At 32.9% G+C, this 26145-nt stretch overlaps 1 protein-coding gene across 2 annotated transcripts in view; it reads right to left on the bottom strand.

The window, feature by feature from the left end:
* Nucleotides 1–12554: 12554 nt before the first annotated feature.
* The window catches only part of LOC126893237 (protein phosphatase 1 regulatory subunit 37-like), a 115064-nt gene continuing 101473 nt past the window's right edge, over nucleotides 12555–26145 (bottom strand). For both annotated transcript variants that reach the window (XM_050663219.1, XM_050663220.1), the window contains exon 12: nucleotides 12555–15329. In XM_050663219.1, the coding sequence (XP_050519176.1) occupies nucleotides 15191–15329 (139 nt within the window). In that variant the 3' untranslated portion in view covers nucleotides 12555–15190. The remainder of the gene's footprint in view (nucleotides 15330–26145) is intronic.

Here is a 26145-nt window from a genome sequence, read left to right as displayed (position 1 = left end):
AGCACAAAAAATAGATAGTCCATCTGAGGAAGCTATTCTTCAGCTAAATATTGAGTACATTAAATGGAAAATAAAACATTGTTGTGTTTTATGTTATGCCTATTATCGAACACGAATGTCCAAAATATCATTAATAATGAAATTTAACCACAATACAGGGAAAATTTTAATTTCAATTTTTTTTTCATGGAAGCCATCTCTAAAAAGCAGTCGTACTGCAGCCAGTTGTACATCTTTCATTCCTTCATGATACCCATTCCAGCAATCTGGAATCCTGTACAAGCTTATACAGGTCTAATTAATGGGTGCCATATGTTTTTGGAGTCACTTGGTTATCTAAAATAAGTATTTGCTGCCTGAGATCTAATACTTCGCAGTGATGCTAGATATGGTTGAATGTTTCAGGCTGGCTGCTAAGTCTCCGTGAAACAGTCCTAGCAGGTGTCCCTTGACTGGTGCATGTCCAGTAAGGAGACTTGTTATGGTTTTGAGCTGATTCCTGCTTGTTTTCCGCAGTATTTTAGCCATGTTAGCGCATGCCCGTCCAAATAAACTGCTCGTCAAAAGTTAGGGATATAGAAAATTATGTTCATTTTCATAGTTGATCTTTTCGTGAACAGATTAACGGATTTCGCTAATTTTTTTTAATATATTAGATTTTTAGACTTTTAAAATACGGAGGAGACAGACTTCACAAAGAACTGAATATCCTTATGAGTAAAATAATAAATACAGGAAGAATTCCAGAAGAATGGAGAACCACTCAAATGATAGCGTTATTTAGGAAATGTGATAGGTCAGACCCCAGTAACTACAGTAAAACCTCGATATAACGGACCAATTGGGGGACGGGTTATCCGTTAAAGCCGAAAGTCCGTTATACAAAAATACGTTTAAAATGAATCAAAAAACTTTTTTTAAGTTTTGTTTGCACTTTTGAAGTTTGCTCTTTTTATACTATTATTAGAAATATGTCCGCATTATGCTATAATAAAAATTTTATTGAAATTCTTTGTAAAATACAGAGACGTTTTAATTTTTTTTCACATTTGAGCGAATTTTTTTGTCCGTTATATCCGAAGTCCGTTAAATAGAGGTCCGTTATATCGAGGTTTTACTGTATAGAGGGATAAATTTACTGAGCACTATACAGAAACTCACAACAAAAATACTTATGGAGAAAATAATGGCGTGCATAAATATATCGGATGAACAACAAGGATTTAGAAGTGGAAGATCATGTAACGATGCCAGTTTATGTGATAAGGCAAATAGCGGAGAAATCACTAGGATATAACAAACCAGCCTTTTTCTGTTTGATAGACCTAGAGAAAGCGTTTGATATAATCCAATTAAAAGATGAGATACACCTACTATATGACAAAAATTTACCACTGGATATCATAAAACTGATAGAAAACATATATGTAAGAAATAAAATAGAAATGAAAGTCAATGGAATAATAACAGAACCCATAAAAACAAACACAGGAATCAGGCAAGGAGATTCACTAAGCCCTCTACTGTTTAACATAATCTTGGATGCAATAATAAAACAAGTGAAGAAAAAAGAGGGTACAAAATGGGCAATAGAGAGATAAAAATACTCTGTTACACTGATGACACCGTGTTAGTAGCAGAGTGCGAAGATTACCTACAAAGATTATTGGACGAGTTCAACATTAACGCAAAAAAAATGAATATGAAAATATCAGCCCAAAAAACAAAAAGCTTAGTAATTGCCAAAGAACCAATAATATGCAAATTGGAGTTACACAATCAAATTATACAAGTAATTTTCAAATATCTGGGAATTAATCTATCAGCCGACAACAATATCGAAGAAGAGGTAAAAGACCAAATAATTAAAGCCAGTAGAACGGCCGGATGCCTAAACGACACAATTTGGAAAAACAAACACCTAAGATTGGAAACAAAGGCCCGAATATGTAAGTCAGTTATTATATGTTATGACTTACACGGCTCAAACAAGACCAGATACAAGCAAGACACATCTGGAGACCAACGAAATGAAGATCTTAAGAAGGATTGCTGGAAAGGACTACAGGATAGGGTAAGAAATGAGGAAATCAGACGCATACGTGGGGTAGACAATATAAATACCTGGGTAAAGAACAGAAAAGAAGAGTGGAATAAGCACATAAGCAGGATGTCTGAATCAAGGATAGTAAGAATAGCCAGGGACAAGTCACCGTTAGGCAGGAGAAGTATAGGACGCCCAAGGAAAAGATGGAATGACAACTTAGGGGCAGAATGAAAGGCACCGTTGAAGAAAAACAGGCAGTACTGCCTATATAAAAGAAGAAGAAGAAGAAGATTTTTCTTTAGTATTTACACAGTTGTGCAAAGATTTACTCAAACTTCGTTTTTGTATTTATACCGGGTGGAAGAAAAGAAATGTTTTTCCTATGTTAAGTTTGTGACACCCTGTAGGGAGGACGAGGTAAAAATGCTAGTATACATCGAAATCGTAGTATAGTCTTATGTTTTGTGTACATTTTGTTTTTTGAATGTCCCTGATATCTTTAGAAATAAAGAAGATAGGCGGTTTTACTCTTTAACGTGTGTTTTAACTGAACCAAAACTAAAATAACAATAAAAAATAACTGTTACAAAACTTTAAAAACAAAAAGGCACATAAGGTAAACAGTTCTTATCGACACCTATAAGAGTTACTTGTCGATCAGGTGAGCGGTATGCACATAAGCAAAATGAGAGAGACGAGATTGTTTAATGGAGGCTCTGTGATGTTTTGGGGTGGAATTTTCTTGAAAATTAGTACAGATTTGGTGCCTACGTGGAGGCTCTTAATCTTACCCATTAATGCCCACGGTATTTTATGTAATACGCGAGACACTGCTACATATTTCGCCATCTACTAGTCAGAAAAAAAAGTATACATTAGCTGTTTTCCCCAGATACGTTATAGAGTAGATGATAGATAGAAGATAACTATTTATCATAAAATTAGAAATTTATAACCGCTTGGCGGTAAAGAGTGATTAGTTTTGCGCTAAGTTTTATTAGGTTATATTATAGTACACTGGTTGCATTTTAGTAGAGTTGGTATGACTTTTTCGGCTTATTTATCTTACATCTTAGTGGTATGATAGGATATGGTCTCCTCACGTATTGTATGTCATCAGTTAAAATAAATATTAAAGAGTAAAACCGTCCAGTTTTTTTGTAATTCAAGATATCAGAGAAATTAAAAAAAACAAAAGATTCGCAAAACATGAGACTACAACATCATATCGATGTATACCCACCTTTGTGCCTTTTCCTCCCTATAAGGTGTCTCAAACTTTTGTTTCGGTTAAAACACATGTTAACTACAAAACCGTATATTTTCTTTGTTTCCAAAGATATCAGGGATATTCAAAAATGAAAATGTTTACAAAACATAAGACTACAATATGATTCTCATGTATACTCAAGTTTGTACCTCGTCTTCTCTACAGGGCGTCTTAAACTTAATATCAGAAAAACATTTCTTTTCTTCCACACGGTATAAGTTCAAAAAAGAAGTTTGAGTAAACCTTTGCACAACTGTGTAAACAGTAAACAAAAATCTAAAATAATAAAAAAAATAGCGGAATCCGTTAATCTGTTCACGAAAAAATCAACTATGAAACCAGCATAATTTTCTATATCCCTAACTTTTGAGGAGCAGTTTATATTTTGGTATGTGTTTGACCGTTTATATTTTCACAGAAAGAGTTATGTTGCGGACGATGTTTTTTGGCATTTTTACAGCCTGATCTGGACCAGAAGAATTTGTAGCTGATGCTCTTCTGGCATGCACCAGCTCTTTCATTACCGTATACTCTCCGGTGACCTGTAACCCATACCATTGTGACCTTGTTATGTTCCGCCAGTATGTTGAGTTACTCTCAGCAATTTAACACTAGCCTACCTAGAGTACACATGAGGGCTTAAGAGTGTCCCTATGGCTGCTTGGCTATCTGTGCTTATATTGATCCGCTTTAGTGCGAAAGCCTTCATGTTAGTTTCTCTTTGTCACTGCAAGATTGCGAAATTCTCTGCCTGAAATACAAAGGTATATTCTCCTAGTGGAATAGATGTTTAAATTTCAACCATTACCGCATATTTCTTCTGCACTTCTAAAAGTGCAGAAAGACCCTCTCTAACCCTGCAGTCCTGGTCGAGATTCTGATGGAGCAGATTCTCTGCTCCAGAAACTCTATACATGTTTTGTAATAACTATGCAATAAGTTTGATGACGCAGGTAAAGTTTGTTTAGCAGTAAATGATTGACTTCAATGGTCAGTACTTGTACTGGTACTTCAATAGTATAAAAGGCCCGGTTTCAGGTAAAATTTAAATATGTTTGAATGTTTGTTTTTCTATAATCTTAGCAATTAAAATAGATTTAATTTATTTTAAAACTCATTTGAGAACATTAATTTCGGGTATATAAGGCAAATTAATATATTTTACATCCGTTTTAAATCAAAACGAAACCGTAGATTTTCTTATCTTACTAATGCCATACTCTGTATTAGAGTACAGACTCGTTTCATACAGGTTCTCTGAACCGTAAATTGGAATATTTTCCTAACGGTGCCTTTTGGTATTGTCATACCTGGGTTAAACAGAGAACTTGAATCGAGTCGAAATTTATTTCACTTATTCCCCGTTAGAGGGCGTTCTAACCATACTGCGATATAAATAGTTTTAATTTATATCGAGAAACTACGGTCGTGTTGGTGTAAATTTCTCTTCCTCAGAGCCTCCTTGACAACAGGTAGAACTAGAAATAGTACTATCGGAGGATGTAGGGAGACAGATTTAAATCAAAACGAAACCGTAGATTTTCTTATCCGTTTTTTTTCTGTTTTTGTCGTCGTGATTATTGTAAATTTTGTGGATCATTTGCTTTATTATAGGAGTACCGTCTAGTCAGTGTTAATTGTCAAAAGACCAACTCTGTCTACCTGGTTTGCTTATCGCTCCGGACTGGTCTTAACAATGGGCCAAGTCAGATAAATTTAATAATATTTACGACCGCACTAATTGAAGTCAACCATTTACTGCTACACAAACTTTAGCAAAAATTGATGGATTTATGGCTCAACAAGTAGTGAGACATGACTAACTGAAGCTATTGAATTTGTGACAGGGAAATGTGTCACACAAAAATATTAGTACACAGATATACCCAAAATAAAGACCCTCTTCGGGAGTATGACAAATCCACATATCTGAAAAATGTTGGTTTTGCTCTTAAACTTTCACTTGGTACCGTAGAATTACCGTATCGTCATTATTGTTTGACTAATGTTATTGCAAAAAAAGGTCTCTGGGATAAACAAATAACTTTTAAACTTTTAACCAGTAACAAATAAGCAAAAAACTTTTTAACCAGTGCCTCTACACAGGTGCTCCGATGTAGTGATGTTGATTATAGTTACTTTCGAGTATTCGTTACAAATCGTTACTTTTGTATAAAGTAATCATTTACAGTATTCGTTACTTTGATTACTATGATTACTTTTGTTACTTTTGTATTTGAGTACCGGTAATCATATCGAGAATCGTATTTCTCAGTAGGTAGTTATTTTGTATAGGTATTCCGATATAACAACGACCTTCACCGATCTGTTTAAGGGATAAATCGTTACTTTTGTATAAAGTAATAATTTACAGTATTCGTTATTTTGATTTCTATGATTACTTTTGTTACTTTTGTATTTGAGTACCGGTAATCATATCGAGAATCGTATTTCTCAGTAGGTAGGTATTTTGTATAGGTATTCCGATAAAACAACAACCTTCACCGATCTGTTTAAGGGATAAAAATAATTTGGTTATTATGATTACTCTTGTTACTTTTGTATTTGAGTACCGGTAATCATATCGAGAATCGTATTTCACAGTAGGTAGGTATTTTGTATAGGTATTTCGTCACACCCTTAAAACGCTTGATACCGATAACGATATTCGATAACACTCGTAAAATACCGGTCCAGTCCGTTACTCGCTGGGATACGATTGGCATTTTTTATAGAAAGTAATCAAGTGTACTGGTTGTAGATACAAGAGTCGTTACTCGCTCTGATACGATTGGTACGAAGTAATCAGAGTAATTAAAGTAATCAAAGTAGATACAATAGTCGTTACTCGCTCTGATACGATTGGTACGAAGTAACGAAGTAATCAGAGTAATCAAAGTAGATACAATAGTCGTTACTCGCTCTAATACGATTGGTACGAAGTAATCAGAGTAATCAAAGTAGATACAATAGTCGTTACTCGCTCTAATACGATTGGTACGAAGTAATCAGCGTAATCAAATTAATCAAGTAGATACAATAGTCGTTACTCGGTCTGATACGATTGGTACGAAGTAATCAGAGTAATTAAAGTAATCAAAGTAACGATTTGCCTCTCTGTAGAGTAATCGTTACTTTCGGTATTCGTAAGTAAATAGTACTTTGTAACGAATAGTTACTTTTTCAACATCACTACTCCGATGAGGCTAAGTTAAAGCCCAAAATACGTATAAGCACATAGTAGAGGCCCATGTAGTTCGCTAAATATTGTTAACACGGTGAACGACAGGTCGTGGATGGAATTATAGATCCCCTTGTCGCTTAATTCATCACTTTGTTTTGCTTTATATTTAGTTCCTGCCTCTTTTGACTCACTTTTAAATTAATTTATGGATCGATCTGAAATTTTGAGTATTTGTTAAGGACCACAATACACAACTTTGGGCATAATAACAAATATCTAGGTTGATTTCTACAACAGTTATAAGCAATTAACAATTTTGTAGTTTTAGAAGGAACAAATTAATTTTACAACTTTTAGCAGTAGCTATTTTAAAGCTTTTTTTGTGTTTTAAAAGATACAATTTTGTACTTTTATCTTCAATATTAAGCTTTTTCATGGCAAGCAAAAAATCGAAAAATTTGGATTTTTGACCCAAAATTGTTATTAATTCGAAAAAGCCGCTGAAAGCTTGCAGAAAACGTGTAGGTTTTCTTTATACAGCGTGTTTGGTAGAGAATGGGCCATAGCTTAACCTTAGATTCCTGAGATTAAAATACGTCGATTTAAGCTAACTTACCTTTGTACAAAAGTTGTTAATAACCGAAATACAGGGTGCCAAAATTAAACTTTTATTTTATTTATTTTTGAATATTTCCTGACGGGCATGGGACAACAACACGAAATTTGGTAAGTAGTGCTGGTACTATACATATACACCCTACTTAATTATGTTAAACATACGTTTCTGGCTACTACCAGAGGCGTACGACGGGGGAACGTGAATGTTTGCCCTTTCCCAAATTCTACGCCACTGGCGGAATTGCTATTTTAGTGCAATTTTTTGATTCTCCAATACTTTCTATGTAAATAACATGCTCTTCATTCGTAACGATAAAGCCATTAGTTTTCGAGATATTTGAAGCTAAAAACGAAGGAACATAATACATTAATCAAAATAAGCGTACCTTTTCATTTTTACCTTCAAATATCTCGAAAACTAATGACTTTATCGTTGCGAATGAATAGTATATTATTTGCATAGAAAGTATTGGAGAATCTAAAATTTATGCTAAAATAGCAGCTTCATCAGTGGCGTAGAATTTGGGAAGGGTCAACCGTTCACTTTCCCCTGTCGTACTCCTCTGATAGTAGCCAGAAACGATTATTTAACATAATTTAGTAGGGTGTACAGTGCTTACACTTTCTGCCAAGTATTACACGGATATTTCAAATTATTTTAAAGTATTCTTTTTTTTATAATTTATTCTTTATTTAAAACTTTAAGAACTATGTGTGCCCGGTACTATAAAACTATTTGAGATATCCTTATGGTACTTGGCAGAAAGTGTACATCCTACTAAATTATGTTAAATAATCGTTTGTGGTTAATACCAGAGGCGTACGACAGGGGAAAGTGAATGGTTGACCCTTCTCATATTCTACGCCACTGATGAAACTGCTATTTTAGCATAATTTTTAGATTCTCCAATACTTCCTATTCAAATAATATACTCTTCATTCGTAACGATAAAGTCATTAGTTTTCGAGATATTTGAAGTTAAAAATAACAAGGCACACTTATTTTAATTAATGTATTATGGTCCTTCGTTTTTAGCTTCAAATATCCCGAAAACTAATGGCTTTATCGTTACGAATGAAGAGTATGTTATTTACATAAAAAGTATTCGAGAATCAAAAAATTGCATTAAAATAGAAATTCCGCCAGTGGCGTAGAATTTGGGAAGGGTCAACCATTCACGTTCCCCTGTCGTACGCCTGTGGTAGTAGCCAGAAACGTTTGTTTAACATAATTTAGTAGGGTGTACAGTACCAGCACCACTTACCAAATTTCGTGTTGTTGTCCCATGCCTGTCAGGAAATATTCAAAAATAAATAAAAGTTTAACTTTGACACCCTGTATTTCGGTTATTATCAACTTTTGTACTAAGGTAAGTTAGCTTAAATCGACCTATTTTAACATCAGGAATCTAAGGTTAAGCTATGGCCCATTCTTTACCAAACACCCTGTATAGACCCATAATAACTAAAAAAATTTTAAATGCCTGGATTTGTCACACTCCCTAGAGAAATCTTATTTCTCAGATCAATATTTGTGAAATACCTTTGTAAAATGTATACTTTGAAATGTTAAACTAAAAATAATAAAAGAAATCTACAAATTTACGAAACTGGAATAATTATTCCAACTTCGATAAAGTAAAACAACTGAGAATAAAGAAATATTAAATAGTAGAAATGTGGCAAGTGGTCCAGAGATCATAGCTTTAATATGTTTTAGTTGTATAGTTACACCAATCGCTATCAGGTAATCTACCACGCCAATTCATTTCAGGTAATAAAAGTGAGTAAAGTAGTACTAGTAATCTAAGATACTCATTAATCAGCAGAGTGTTATTGATCGAGGTGTGGAATTCCATAAACAAGGGACCTACCTGTTTTATGAAATGATTCCTTGTTAATGTAATTTCACACCTCGAGCAGTAGCATCCAGCTGAGTCTCTTAGATGACTGGTACGGGTATAACTAGAAATTATACTAAGAATAGCTGCCTATTAATATAATACTATATATATGTAAGTTGAGTAGTCGACAATAATAGCAACATTAGTACGCCAGTTTTTTGGTCTAAGCTTATTTTATCAGGTATATAATATATGCTATCGGTTCAATTATTTCTTTTCTCCTAATTATATTGTAGTATCATAAAAAAATATTTATAAAATATCTCAATTAACCCCAAATCACAGTAAAAACTTTGTAATGATTAACAGTAAACGATATGAAACACAATAAAAAGTTACTTATATTTCTACTATCAATTTTTTTGTCGGTATATAACCAACGATTTTTGTTACTAAAGCAAATTTAATAATATAATCCATAAACCCTTTTAAATTTGAACCCTAAAAAAGTACTATATAGAACTATCGGTTCATAAATTTTCACAAAATATATATATTTCTCTTAGCTATTTTGATGCTGAATAAAACTAAACGATATTTACACTTTTTATAGAGTTATTCATCAGAAATTCCTAAAGTTACTTACAAATAATCAACACAACAGTGAACCCAACACTATGGAGTAAACTGGAAGTTTAACATCATGTTATAAAAATGGGAATGTTGACTGTATTAAAATAAAAATATAATTTTGTCACAAGACGGTAGTTTCCACAAAAGAAAACCTAAAAACATATATATTTTAAAGTCATTTTACTGTTATTTAATAAATAATATGTAATTTATACTCCGTACAGTGAACCAGAATAGGAATAGACCTGAACATATTATGCGCGCTAGCAAATTTCCAAATTACGACAGAGAGCATAGCTGGTTATGAGCGATTTGCGACGTTGACAAGTTTTGTGTAAAATCGCAATTTTTAATTATTTTTAATAATAGTGATTTTGAATTTTGTAATTAAATATAAGAAGGGCGAGGAAACTCTTTGTGACAACTATAGAGCAATCTGCCTAGCTCAAGTAACATAAAATATACACAAAAATATTGGAAAAAGACTTAGAGAATACATAGAACTAAATCTGGAAAAAGAACAAGGAGCATTCAGACCTGGAAGACAGACTAATGACAACATATTCAATTTAAGAAGACTGATAGAGAGAAAAATAGAAGGAGAAGAGTTGTTCCTAACATTCATAGACTTAAAAGCTGCTTTTGATTCAATAGACAGAGAGAAAATCTGGAAATGATTAAAGGATCAAAGCAAGGGGACAAGAAGTTAACACCATAATCGGCTACAACAATTTGGAACCAGTAAAAATAAATAGTCTACTATACGCAGATGAATAGTGCTTATAGCCAATAATAAAATACAGAAGAACCTTAATATATGGACTGAAGAAATTGAAATGATGGGAATGAAAATAAACATAGACAAAATCAAAACAATGATAATAAATAACAAGGAGGACCTACACAACAAAGAGATAAAGTGCAATCAGATAACATTAGAAAAATTATCAACCTATGAATACCTAGGGAGTACCTATAATAACTGACGACGGGAGAATAGACGCTGAAATAGCAAACAGAGGAAACAAATCGACACGAATATTTTATGCGTTAAATAAATCCATACTAGGACATAAAGACATACAAATGGAAGTGAATGGAATATTCATAATACAATAGCAACAGCAGTAATAACCTATGCAAGTGAAAATTAGACAATACAGAAGAAACATGAGTCAAAAATAGAAGCCATGGATATGAAACACTTACGAAAGATCGCAGGAAAATAAAAATGGGATAGAATAAGAAATGAAGAAATGAGAAGAACGGAAATAGAGCCAATATTATATCACATCCAAAATAAACAACTAGAATGGTATGTACGTGTGATAAGAATGAAACCAGAAAGGATGCCCAGGAAAATTCTGGAAATGGGAAACACGACAAAAAGGAGAAGAAGCCGTCCCCGAAAGAATTGGAGGGATCAAATAGAGGACATAGGAAATGCACGAGGGAAAACGAAAGAAGAAATGAAACGCCTAAGGAAAGGCATAAGGAAAAAGACAAGAAGAAGAAGAAGAATTTTGTAATTGTTCATTTAATCTGAAAATTGATCAACAGTGTTAAGTGAAGCGAAAAAATTTGAATGAAATAATACACTCTGTGTTAAAATTCGAGAAGCAACTTGATAATATCTGTGGCTAGTATGAGAAGGAACTTGATAAAATAATCTAATAAAAAGAGTAGTTAATAATCTGAGATTTGTGGGTTTCATTTTCAGAAGTTTCTGTGTGTAATATAAAAAATATTGTAAAGGGGGACCGCTAAATTACATCAGAAAATATATCCGGTCTTTTCACCGCTAATAAGAGCGTACAAAATCTTCCAAAATAAAATTACAAACAGTTGAACAAGGTCTGTTACGTCGAGAAAGAGAATTGTTATAAAATTTCACAGAATGGGTACCGGATAAGAAATATTCCAATTGGAATAGTTTTATTGTCTTTTTCATTAATTAGCAAATAATAACAAAGACGGGTCGAGACAGCTTACCATACTGTTAATATAAGATTTATATTTATTACTTGAAAATTTGGAAAACATTTTAGGGCTTACATATTTTATTATTATTCAAATTAGACCAAAATTATCTTGTCAAAGTATATTGTTTAGATTATTTATATAGTATAAAAATTTTATATTACTTGAACATTAGGAAAACATTTGACGATATAAATATTTTAAGAATATTCAAAGAAGACGGAATTTACAGATTGGTCCAAACAGCTTGTTTAGATTATTTCTATAGTATAAAGAATTCATAGTAGTCGAAATACAGGGCGAACAATCACAGGCGTTTGAAACGCATGTTGGGCTGCGACAGGGAGATGCGCTGGCGTGTCTCCTCTTCAACATAACTCTGGAAAAGGCGGTCAGAGATGCCCGAATAGACAACAGAGGAAATATTTATAATAAATCATCCCAAATTGTGGCATATTATGCAGATGACGTGGACCTAGTTGCCCGCACAACACGCAAGCTAGAAGAAATGTATACCACCTTCTCAAATGCCTCAAAAAATATGAGCCTGTAAGTAAACGAGGAGAAAACTAAGATGATGGCATCAACACCCAACAATAGAGCCAGAAACATCGGTCACCAATTCACGGTTGATAACTCTACCTTTGAAGTGGTGGACAAATTCACATACTTAGACTCCCTGATCACCAAGGAGAACGTCATCACGGAAAAAATCAAGCGAAGAATAATCCTAGCAAACAAATGCTATTTTGGACTGAGTAGACATATGAGAAGCAGAAACTTAAGCCAAAAGACAAAAACAACCATATACAAAACCTTTATACAACCATTGTTGACATATGGATCGGAGACATGGACCATCTCGAAAACAGATGAAAACCTTCTGCTTATATTTGAACGAAGGATTCTGAGAGGAATATTTGGTGGCATCTGTGAAAATGGTGTTTGGAAGAGGAGGTACAACTACGAGGTATACCACAGATATAAACAAAAATTTGGTGGTAAAGACGTAGTATCTCTTATAAGAATAGGAAGACTAAGATGGGCAGGACATCTTACAAGATCACAGCAGAACAACCCTCCTAGAAGAATCCTTATGTCACAACCTGTGGGAAGTAGAAATAGGGGTAGGCCAAAACTTAGATGGAAAGATGGCGTAGATGATGGGAGAAAAATAGGCGCAGCAAACTGGCAACGGTTGGCAATGGATATGACTGACTGGCGTAATAGACTTGGGAAGGTCGAGGCTCTTTCATAGGGCTGTAGCACCATTGATGATGATGATAAAGAACTCATAGTAACCGAACATTTTTAAATAACCATTTAAAACTTACAAATATTAAATAACTACATGCAACTCGTTATAAACAATGATTCATGTAAACGACATTTCAAAAGAAATCAGTCAATATTTCTAAGAACCGAGGCAACTCTGTAATTTAAGCCCCAAAGGAATTCTACATCGCTTCTCACATTTTTCACGAAGCTCGCGTCTATTCCTATAGGGCTTTTCATTCACAGTCATTTGTTTCAAGCTTCTGTCATATGTCGTATAATCTGTGTATATTAATATTATACACAGATTATACAACATCTGACAGAAGCTCGAAACAAATGACAATCGATGAAAGGCCCTATTCTGGTCAAAGTGTAAGTCATGTAAAAAACGAACAGCAACAAAATTGTGTGACGTCACTTGTTCACAAACGTCACCGTTGTCAAAGGCTACAAGAATTTTAAGATGATGTTTAGTTTTTTCTATTAAACAATTTTTTGTACTTCTTTTTAGGTCTTCAATATGATGATTATTAACATAAAAAAATAAACATAATTATATTAAAACTTTTAGATTGTATAAAGTACCACATTTTTGCGAGCTAGCTGAGGACATACAATATGTTCCTATTATAGTGTACTCTTAATATAACAACCCTTACTAAAACGGAATAAAAAACCTTTTTATAACGAATTTTCAACCATTGTAAAATATAAATAAAAAGTATTATTTATTTTATGTAACATATAAATAAAAAGTATTATTTGCCTTCGTTTAACGAATTTTGTCAAATTATAACCTTTATATATAATATGTACTATCAATTAGTCACACTCAATTTCACAATAATTCATATGTCTCTATACTACAATCACAATCACAATAAAGATGAACTAGAAATAAACAAACCAAGGCACGTTGGATGTTACGCAGAGCACTCCCAAATCATAATTTACAATGTATATACATTGTCAATCAACAATCATGTTATACACAGTTTATACTAGTGATGTAACGAATATTCGTATTCGCATTCGCATTCGCGAATATTCGCATATTTTGCATATTCGCATTCGCATCCGCATTCGCGAAGTTTGTGCGAATGTTTAGCGAATGTGAATATCAGAAAAAAAATCATTTGAAGATAATATTAGGTTAATAAAATCAAAATCTATTCACTTCTCAACTTTTTTTTATTAAGAAAAGGTAACTTAACCTCGAATAATCACATTATCAGCTTTCACTTTATTTTATTATTTGGTATTATGTGATAAAGATTAAGATTCAGATTGATTTACACTAAATACCAATTAACTTTTCATTATAAATTTAGGAAACATTACAAAAATAGAAACAAATTATTAAAAAACTGGACATTCGCATTCGCATCCGCATTCGCGAATGTCGGTAGCAGATATTCGCATTCGCATTCGTATTCGCGAATGTTCAAAAAATGACATTCGTTACATCACTAGTTTATACATTGTAAATCATGATTCGCAAGTGCTCCTCGTAACATTGAACGAGTTTTGGTTTGTTTATTTCTAGTGCATCTTTATTGTGATTTTAGTTTAGTACACACATGAAAAATCAATAAATATGTAAAGGAGAATCCCAAAATGAAAAAAGTAGACTTTGCTAAAAAGTTCGGAATTCTCAAGTACATTGGCCACAATTTTAAAGTTAAAAATATAAATTTTCAGAAAAAAATGCAAACAAAAGATTAAAATTGTAGCATTAAAATTTTACGTTAAAACATTTTCTTACCTTGTTAAAACTAAAATTAATCCAACCTTTGTTTTTTGGAAAAACAAAAAAAAATATAAAAAGTAAATAAAACGATAATTTTCAAATGATCATAGGTTTGTTCGTGCAACGATCAGCAACCGTTGCCAATGATCAGACGCATGCGCAGTTAACAGTTAGCGATGCGCAGTTAACAGTTAGCGTTCATGGAGTACGAACGCGCATGCATCTGATAGTTGGCAACGGTTACTGACCGTTGCACGAACAAACCTAATATCTCTATATATTGTAGATTGCACCCTTTTATCAATGTCCTTATTGTTGGTTGCAATTTAATACTAGCATATTAATATTTTTTTAAAGTTGTTTGCCTAGTTTTGGTCGATGAACACTATATTGTATTGAGATGTTGCATGCCGTTAATTAATTAAATGTTTAGGAATTACTGAAAAATATATCTCATAAATGCAAACATTTGAGAAAATTTAAAAAGCAATAGTTTTCAGCGTGTTCGGTGTAACACGACACTTATCCTAGTAATACCTCAGAAAACAACAATAATGATACAAATAACATCAAACAATAATAAATGTTATTCACTATCACTATCTAAATGCAACGTAGTAAGAGAATCCATGCTATCATTGGAAGATACACTGCTGCGGACGTTGGCGAATCTGCCTAATGAGACATCTTCGTCTGGTGATTGAGGTACTCTAGTTACTTGGAATCTGAAAAGTTTATCATTATGCCGTAAGGCGACAATTCTGGTATTACAAGCAAAAATTTTGTTAGGTAACTTATTTTAAGTTATACTTTATACAGGTTGTTTCATTGGGAAACAGAAATACTTTAATGGTGAATAGAGGTCACCAAGCCGGTTCTAGATATACTACATTTTTTGCCCTACCGACTTTTATAACCGAGTTACAGGGTGTTTTATCGATTTTGCCCATTTCTTTCCTAAGCCATAACTTCAGAACCATCCTGTATATTTTTTTAATATTTGGTATACATATGTCTCATTCAAAACCCGAACGACCGACATTTTTATTTATAACTTTTATTTATAAATTAATAAGGATAATGAATAAATACTCATTTTCAAAATAATCAATACTTATTTACCACATTTGAACGACCCAATTAGTAATCACAAGAAACATCCAGGTCCGGATTAACCAAAAAAATATAAAGTTATTGTGCCCTTGAAACAACAGCCTGTATATTGAAATTTTGAAAATTTGTTTGCGTATTTTAAAAGAGCATAAAAAACTGCGTTAAAAGGTGCATGTCAAATTTTTGCGTAGATAATTATTTAATTACGGCAATTTTGAAATCATATTGATTAATTCTGTCAAGGTGACAAGAAGCTGCCAGAAAAATTAAGAACAATCCCAACGCAATTAGGAAATGGATTCGAAATCTTTTAAAACGAGCAAGGAAATGCATCGAACAAAATGGCGAACATTTTGAGCAACTGTTATAGTTCAAATATTTTTAATTTATGTTAAATTGTTGAATTTTTTGAACGAATTTTTTTTTATTAGATACAGCTGTTTTATTTTAATAATTTATTAAATCATTAAATTATCCCAATTCCCGCAATTCTAATTTTTTTGATGTGCATACAGCTACAAATCCAGAGAATTCATGAAGCCAGCGTAGTAAATAAGTATTAAGTATTTTTAAAATAAGTATTGATTCATTAACATTATATTATTAAAAATTAATAACACCTGGTTTTTAATCTCAGAATTCTTTAAAATTTCAATATAATTTCAAAATTGATGTAATTAAATCAACGGCGCAAGAAATAAATATTTAATCACAGTTTTCACAAGAGTAATCACAAAACAAAATAGGAAAAGAAGAAATATACACTCCCACCATAGGAAAATATAGTCTGCATGAAACAACGAATGAAAATGGTCATCTCTTAATAGATTTTGCAAAAGAAAGAAACATGATCGTTATGAGCACGTACTTTCAACACAAAAGAATATACCAAGGAACATGGAGATCACCAGATGGGAAAACCATAAATCAAATAGATCATGTGCTCATCGAAAAAGACATGGAAAAATGTATAAAGAACATAAGAACATATAGAGGACCAGATGCAGACACATATCACTTTATAGTCGGAATACAACTTAAACAGGTTATACCAGTTCTTAGAAACCAACAGAAAAAAGGTACAAAGAAACTAAACCTATTAGACTACTGTCAGAAGAAGAACAAAGTAAATATGAAAGACTAGTCACTAGAGAACTGGAAAATATTGTAGAAAATGAAAACATCGAACAAAAATGGGTGCAAATAAAAGTATGTATGACCAAAGCAGCGCAAGCCAGTAATAGAAATATAAAAGATGGATTCAAAGAATGGTTTGATGAAGAATGTACAATAGAACTGGATGAAAGAAATAAATTAAGACTCAAAATGATGCAAGTGAAAACACCAGAGATGGAGATAAAATACAACGAACAAAGAAAACGAACTAAAAGAATCATAAGAGCAAAGAAAAGAAAGTACAACGAAGATAAATTGAAATGCATAGAAGAAAACTATAAAAATGGAGAAGTCAGAAACTTATATCAAGGAGTAAAAAATGAGAAAAAGGGGTTCCAAAGAAAACCTGTACACTACAAAAGCAAAAATGGAAGGAATTTAATAAGCGACGAAGAAATACTGAACAGATGGAGAGAATACTTCGAAGAGCTTCTAAATGAAATTCCCACAGAATATGCAGAAGAAGACGAAGAACCGAATGAAAATATTGATCAAGAAGAAATACAGGAAAGACCGCCTAATGAAAAAGAAATAATAGAGAAACTAAAGAAAAACAAGAGCCCAGGTAAGGATGACGTAACAGCTGAAATGTTTAAATATGGAGGACCAGTACTAATTAAGCATTTGGAAAAACTGATAAAAGAAATTTGGGAACAAGAACACTTACCAAAAGAATGGACTGAAGCCACACTGTGCCCAATTCACAAAAAAGGCGACAAAAGTTTATGCCATAATTACAGGGGAATAGCCCTACTAAACGTTGTATATAAAATACTTGCAGTATATATAAAAGACAAGATAACACAAAAGATAGATAATGACATAGGCGAATATCAATGTGGATTCAGAAGAGGACGCAGCACTGTGGATCAAATTTTCCTGCTGCGTGAAATACAAGCGGAAAGCTACGAATACGGGAAATCTACAATGGCCCTATTCATTGACTTTAAACAAGCTTTTGACAGAGTTAAACGGAAAGAAATAGACAAAGCACTATGCGAAATTGGAATTAGTAAAAAATTAATAAAGATGGTAAAAGTTACACTCAGAGAAACAGAGAACAGGGTTAAAATAAATGGAAAGGAAACAGATAAGTTTAGGGTCGGTGAAGGGGTACGACAAGGAGACCCACTGCCATCACTGTTGTTCAGTATCCTTCTTGAAATGGTCATCAGAGAAGCCGAAATTAACAGGACAGGACTTGTATACCAACGAAAACACCAATGCTTGGCATTCGCTGATGACATAGTAATGATAGCCACAAGTAAACAAGAATTAAAAGAAATACTAAAAAGACTAGAGGCGATAGGAAGAAAGAAAGGGATATACATAAACGAAGAAAAGACTAAATATATGGAATGGACAGAACGAGAATACACACAAGGACAATATCTGACAATAAACACAGAGGCAAAAATATATGAATTCGAAGAAGTAGAGAGATTCCAATATCTAGGAGCAACATTCCCTAGGAGACCAAATATAAAAGAAGAAATCCAAGCGAGAATTATGGCTGGTAATCGTTGTATCTTTGCTCTAAACAACTTATTAAGAAATAAGAACATATCTAGAGGGGCTAAGATAAGAATATACAAGACAGTGATAAGACCTATAGTCTTGTATGCCAGTGAAACATGGACGATGAACAAATCCGAGCAAGTCATGCTTAAAGTGTGGGAAAGAAAAGTAAGAAAAATATTTGGCGGAAAGATATGGAATGGAATGTGGATACGAAGACCCAAATGTAGAATTGGAGAGGATGTATGGTGAACCAAACATAGTAGGGATCATAAAATCACAAAGACTGAGATGGTTGGGACATATCCAAAGGGTGCCAAACAAGAGACTTCCCAAAAAAATACTAACGGGAGGCTAGAAGAAGAAAGGTAGACCGAAAACCAGATGGAAGAAAGATGTTGAAAAAGACATAGAAGAACTGAAAATCACAAATTGGAAAAATAAAGCAGCAAATAGGAGAGATTGGAAAGGAATAGTAAACCAAGCCATGGGCTTTCTAGGCCTGGAGAGCTAAGCTATATATAGTTTTGTATGCTCTTTTAAAATGCGCAGACAAATTTTCAAAATTTCAATATACAGGGTGTTGGTTCAAGGTCACAATTGCTTTATATTTTTTTGTTAATCCGGACCTGGATTTTTCTTGTCATTAGTAATGGGGGCGTTCCAATGTGGTAAATAAGTATTGATTATTTTTAAAATGAGTATTTATTCATTAACTTTAAATAATTTATAACTAAAAGTTAATAATATCTGTTTTTTAATGACAGAGTTCTTAAAAAATTCGATATAATTTCAAAATTAAAGTCATAAAATTGTCTGGCCGAAAAATTTAAGCGAACCAATAAACTTACTTTTTTATGCTCTTTTCAAATATGCAGATTTTCAAAATTTGAATATATAGGGTGTTGTTTTAAGGTTACAATTACTTTATAATTTTTTGTTAATCCGGACCTGGATTTTTCTTATGGTTAGTATGTCGGTCGTTTGGGTTTTGAATGAGACATATGTGTATCAAATATCAAAAAAATATACAGGGTGGTTCTAAAGTTATGGCTTAGGAAAGAAATGGGCAAAATCGGAAAAACACCCTGTAACTCGGTTATAAAAGTCGGTAGGGCAAAAAATGTAGCATATCTAAAACCGGCTCGGTGACCTCTATTCAAAGTTGAAGTATTTCCGTTTCCCAATGAAACACCCTGTATTTGGTTAGTTCGTTTAATTTCGCGATAAAACATTTCGATTTTGAATTCATCGTATTTATGTAAACCCACAGTCTAATGACTGCTCCAAGAAGCAAAAAATACTCAAAATTAACCGATAATCAACCACATTACAAATTTTCGAAGCCTGTAATGGGTTATATGTAGACAGGAAAGGGAAACCCACATCTTTCACGAGCTTTACGTACTTTTCAAGAACCCATGGGCCTGATTCTAATTCACTTCGACGTCGCAATTTAATTTCGAGTCCGCCATGATGGTCGCAATTTATAGCGATTCTTATTCATTTCGATATTAGTTACAAGTGGGGATATTAACGTTATCATGTTGACACTGCTCAGAATTTGGGTTGGCGCTCCGGTTTATTGGATTTATTGGCTACGCAACCAGCGAAACATTTGTTGATAGTCTGAGAAAATTATCGAAAAAAGTTATTTTTGGGGAAAGTTATTTACCAGCTATTTTATTGCTAAAATCGAATCTTAAGATTGCATATGAAGGGTACACGTCCATAAAGAGCTAAGTCACCAAATGTTTATTTCGTACAAAACAAAGTTTAAAGTTTAAAACCAGTTATTGATAAATTATTGATGGTTATCATGAACTCTGTTGATTAGATCAGTTACTTGGGTAATTAATGAGACACACACAAGAAATTAAACGTATATTGATATTATTAAACATGGTACATAAGCCTTAAATGGCCAAACCACCAAACATTTTTGGCCTAAACGGGCTAAGTCCAAAAAACAATTTAAAATGACGAACAGACAGAAGTTATTAATACAAAAAATTCTAATTCTTGAGGAGGTTATCAAAAAATTGCTTTGCTTCGTCACCACAGAATCGTTTTAGATCTTGTAGACATTTAAATTTTTTAGCTGAGATTGGTATCAAGCCTAAAAATAATGTTGTTTAATAATAGTATTTCAAGACATTTTTTTTTATACCTGAATAAGAATAAGGAGGAAGTTCGAATTCATTTTGTAGTAGCACAGGTCCCTTTCGCTTACTTTCTTTTTCCTTCAGTATTGCAGACTCCCATGCTCCATTCCGGACTTCCGGTAATATATTAGTCTACGATGTTCTTGACTTATTTCCAATTCTCTAATTGGGCGGGAAGTGAACGGACATTTCTTCAAATAATCTGTTTTAGTAGTAAAAAAATTCGTCCATGATCTAAAGTAGGATTGATCTACTTCCACAACGTCAAATGGCGATGGTTTTGCACGAGCACTTCTGAAAATTTCAACCCAATCGGAAGGAACCTCAGCTCGTTGTTTGGAGTTTATTAAGCCCATATTTTTATCCGGTTCCATGTAGGAATGTCCACGAATAGGGAAAGTAACTTTAACATAATCAAGTCTACGTGTATTGTGGACAATATAATGCAAAAAACGAAACATGGTGTAATTTTTATTCTGCCCCCCGCAGGAGTCGCAGACTATTTCAAGCGATCTTACTTGTACATCGAGAAAATTCCATAGAAAGTCATTTAGCATTGAGCATACATCGTCGCTTCCCTTTTTACCAAGTGTGTCCGGGTAAATGTAAAATACACTTTTTGCTGTAGACAGAATATGGACATTAAAGGCATAGACGTTCAGCTGGCTCTTATAGTAAACATCGTTTGTTGTTATGTTTGGGACACTAAGATTTTTTCCAAAATCGAGACAAATAGCTTCGTGAGTCACAGAGGTTCGACTTATTTTCTTCGCAGCCCTTTTTCTACTGTAAAATGTCTCAGCCTTTCTTTTGTGTACATCATTTTGTATTGTAAGCTGGCGTATTTCCTTTTGCAAGCGTTCAATTTGAGCAAGATCGGAACTTTTTAAAATATCAAACTGAAGAGATTTTATTTTTATAAGAAACTCATCACAGGAACTACATGTATCGGTTCTGGGATATCCAAAGGCTATGTTGAATTTTGTATTAAAGACTGTTCTGTACGACTCGTAGGATATTTTCATAGATGGGTTCAACTCGCAAAACATTTTGAACATCTTTTTTATGTTTAAGTCTTCAGGTAAGTATAATTTTTTACTATCATTCACACTGTAGTGGCTTTTCCGGCCTTTAAATGACTTTATATGTTCGTATATTGCTGCAAGAACATGGGATTCCAATTTTTTAGGATGGTTTTTATTTTCTCCCCTTTTATCTTTAGGAGCGACTCCAGTCATTTTTAGTGATTTTTGTAATATCTCTAATTTTTTTTTCTTTATTCCATGGATAGACATAAAAGCTTGTCTACAAATATTTATTTCTTTTAAGCTATTATCAGTGCAAAAACGTACCGTGTAATTATATGTAGCACTTCTCAAATTTGCTTCATCTTCATCTTTCCTAGGCCTTCTTCGGCGAATAGGAAGTACCGTAATCAATCCACATAAGTATGAGTTCGGCTCATTAATAGAAGTCATTGTGTTAAAATTCTTCAGTATAGTTTTTCTTGCTTCTTCAGGCACATTTTGAAAACACTGTTTACGACAATTACAGGTTGCACCTACCTCGTGACTCTGCAGTCTAATTTTCTTCATGACATCTCTCATTCTGCCGTGCTTTTTCCTCTTTTTTGATTCATTCTGTCTAGGCACTACTTCAGTCTCGTTTCCACTACTATTGTTTTCTGTATTCATTGTTATTTACTTTTAAATCACTTGGAAAACAATGAAAACACTAAAAACACTAACTACACAGACGAACCTAACTCTAAACTGCACGTGTCTATTGGCTGTTTACATGGACTTTACCCTTTTAGGACCTGTTTTATGAGGACTTGCCCCCTATTGGCGGTGTATGCGTAATTTACGAATTAGTATTTCACAGGTACTGAGCGCTTTTAGGACATGTATAAGCAACTGGCCACTTCTACGTTAAAATTGCTACAAGATGGCACCACTAGCTCTATTTTACTAAAATTGCGACTTGCCCCCTTTTGGACCTGTACCCTTCATATATTAGTAATATGGGGTATGACAAGTCCGCAGAAAGTGTGTTATTTTATTTATAAATAAATTAGCTCTCCTAAATCTTCTTTTTTTTTCAATTGGTGCTCTGTAACTCCTAAGATTTTTTCTTTAAACCAAAAACACTCAATTAAAAATTCACCGTAATTTAGTTCTGCACAAAGTTATTTTTTTCCGATTTCCTACAACAAAAATTTTATTCGGAAAATCCGAGTTTTTATAAAAAAAAATCTGCAATTTTCAATTAAAATTCTAGGGAAGTAATTATTTATCAATAATTAAATAAATTGATGACATGAAAGATTTTTTATAGTAGATTATACAGTGCGGTGGAATAAGTGTTCCCCCCCCCCTAACTTGTTTATTTTAAGAATATAAGCAAAACGCTCGGACAGGTCGATTTTTAAACTAACCATAGTATATTATAGCATCAACGTTTCGAACTTTACGCGATCCCTCTTCAGGTGACAGCCATAACTTTGATTTTTTTTTCCATGGGAAAGTACTTCATGTGACACCTCATTTAAAAGCTCTCAAAATACTGATTTCAAAAATGTATAATACTTTACTCCTATTTGAGAGAGTAGGCGCAAAATTTTGGTCGAATTATTTTCAAATACATTCATTTTTTTCGAATCCTGAGAAAACTAATAAGTATTTTTGAAAAATTTAAACGCAGAATGAAGTATCACGGTATTATCGAAAGTAAAGAGTCCCTAAGAACTTCTATAATGTTTATTTTAATATGTCACAGGGGTGAAAAAAAGAGAAAATTTAGTTTAATATTTAATTTCAAATATATCATTCAAAATAAACTTTTGTTTAGTCTAAGGGACTTTCAGCCCTTCGTAATAATCTAATCTTTCATTATGCGTTTAAATTTTTCAAAAATACTTATTTGTTTTCTCAGAATTCGAAAAAAATAAATGCATTTTAAAATATTTCGACCGAAATTTTGCGCCTACGCTCTCAAATTGGAGTAAAGTATTATACATTTTTGTAATCAGTATTTTAAAAGATTTTAAATGAGGTGTCACATGATGTACTTTCCCATTAAAAAAAAAACAAAGTTATGTCTGTCACCTGAAGAGGGATCGCGTAAAGTTCGAAACGTTGATGCTATAATATACTATGATTAGTTTAAAAATCGAACTGTCCGAGCGTTTTGCTTATATTCTTGAAATAAACAAGTTAACAGGGAGGAAACACTTATTCCACCGCACTGTATATCATGAGGCCAGCGACAATCTAACCAAAGTTTAGCAATAATTAAAATGTTAATTAAAAAATTTCGGTCGAAATAATAACTAGAGAGATTATACACCAGATTAACTATGATTCTCGTATATAAAAGCACTATATACCTATTCAACGTACTTTACAGAATTGAAATTGGACTATTTGAGTGGTCTCAGGAATGTTATAAAGAAACAATTTTTTGGCTTATAAGCAAATGGAACCCCTCAGAAAATATTAGATTAAATTAAATCAAGTTAACGCTGTTGAAAAGGGCACGGCTTCTGTGCCCTTTTCGAAGAAAAAAAATTGAATTGCGAGGAGTGATTTTTAATTTAATAATTCCAGGTATGACCGGTCAAATTTGACCAGCATTTGCGACAGAGTTATAAACAACAGGATTTCAATCTTTGAACCATTACCTTTTTATTCCGGTCCTCTTTGTACATACAAATTCTCATATCTTCAAGACACTCATAACAAAAAAGATTTATGTCACCAAGTTATTTAATTATTGATAAATAATTACTATTTTTAGTTTTTTACTAATTTTAGTTGCAAATTAATGATTTTGTTTGGAAATCCCGAACTTTCCGAGGAAAATTTCCACCGACTGAAATCGGAAAAAAATATCTATGTGCAGAATTAAATAACATTGAATTTTTATGTGTTTTTGGTTTAACGTTAAAATCTTCTGAGTTACAGAGCAATAATTGAAAAAAAGATTTCGGAGCGCTAATTTGTTTATAAACCAAATAGCACACTTTCTGCGGACTTTGCATAGCTATATTACTAATATATAAAATCTTAAGATTTGATTCCAGTATGTCCAGCAATAAAATAGCTGGTACATAATTTTCCTTGTTTTACACTAATTTTCCCAGATTATTACCTTACATCTTTCATTGAGTTGATAATTCACGTTGTGGAAATTCTCAATTATTATATTATATTTCTAATTTAATACTATTCTATCTAATTCCTCCAAAAGCCCAAAACCAGCAAATTTCCATCAAACCCAGCCATATTAATATCTTTTGCTTTAGTTTTCCTTACAAGAAACAAACAAACAAAACAAAATCTCCTAAACTAAACCTAACCGCGCTTTCGGCCATTCATTCATGTCGGTGTCACAATAATTTCGACTCGAAATTATAATATCAACCACTTTTTTGGAGTCGCTATCAATTTCGATAGTCGCTATTTTGTGACGTCATTTCGTTCAACTAAAATCCACAAGGCTCGCACAGTCGCATTTCAACGTCGCTATATTGAAAGCGACTTGTTTTCAGTCGAAATTTGAATTAGAATCAGGGCCCATTTCTCTCTCATATTATCTCCATAGCTCTTGTCCAGGAACTGTGTCGTATGCCCTCTCAAAATTACCAAATGTACCAAAAGATTTTTTAATTTCGGAGACGATTGTTGCGTAACTGCAGTACCAAGTAAACTAATACGTCCATTTTGAATTGTGGGGCTTAAATAATTCATCTCACCCAGGGGCGTCATTTGATAGGGGGCAGGGGGGGCATTTGCCCCCCTGACCCTGAAAATTACTGAAATTTACAAAGAATAGATCAATTTTGTATTATGTTTGCATATAAATGTATTGTATATTTAATGCTTGCCCCCCCTATCAAAATTTCAAATGACGCTCCTGATCTCACCTTTCGGCTTTAAAATTAAGTTCTTTTAAAGTAGAGTCATAATTTGATAATAAACGAAAGATAAATATATGTACATACATATAATTTATAGATAAAGAATAGATTACACGAAAATCTCGATACCCAAACAATACACAGTTTCAAATATTCAAAGGTAAAGAGATTAGAAAAATTGCAATTTGGCATTATACAGTGCCAACGGTGAATGGACAATAAAAACTAGCTTAAACAAAGAAACTCTGTTCTTATGGTATAACAGCCAGCGGCGGAAAATAGATATACATAGTACATAAATATAATTTACATATAAATAAAGAATACATTACACAGAAATGACGATATCGAAACAATACACGGTGTTTCCAATATTCAAAGGTAAACAGATTACAAAAATTGCAATTTGGCATTATACAGTGCCACGCACACAGCCAACGGTGAATGGACAATGAAAACTAGCTTAAAAAAAGAAACTCTGTTCTTATGGTACAACAACGAGCGGCGGAAAATAGATATACATGATACATAAATAATATGTAGATAAACAATACATTACACGAAAATGACTAAACAATAAACACTGTTTCAAATCGACCTAATAGTGAAATTGTAGAATATTTTCTTCAATTTTTTTAAATGGAGCTT

Source organism: Diabrotica virgifera, chromosome 10 (assembly GCF_917563875.1).
Source record: "Diabrotica virgifera virgifera chromosome 10, PGI_DIABVI_V3a".
Taxonomy (NCBI): Eukaryota; Metazoa; Arthropoda; class Insecta; order Coleoptera; family Chrysomelidae; genus Diabrotica; species Diabrotica virgifera.
The sequence above is the reverse complement of the archived record's forward strand: the minus strand, read 5'-3'. Positions and strand labels throughout refer to the sequence as shown.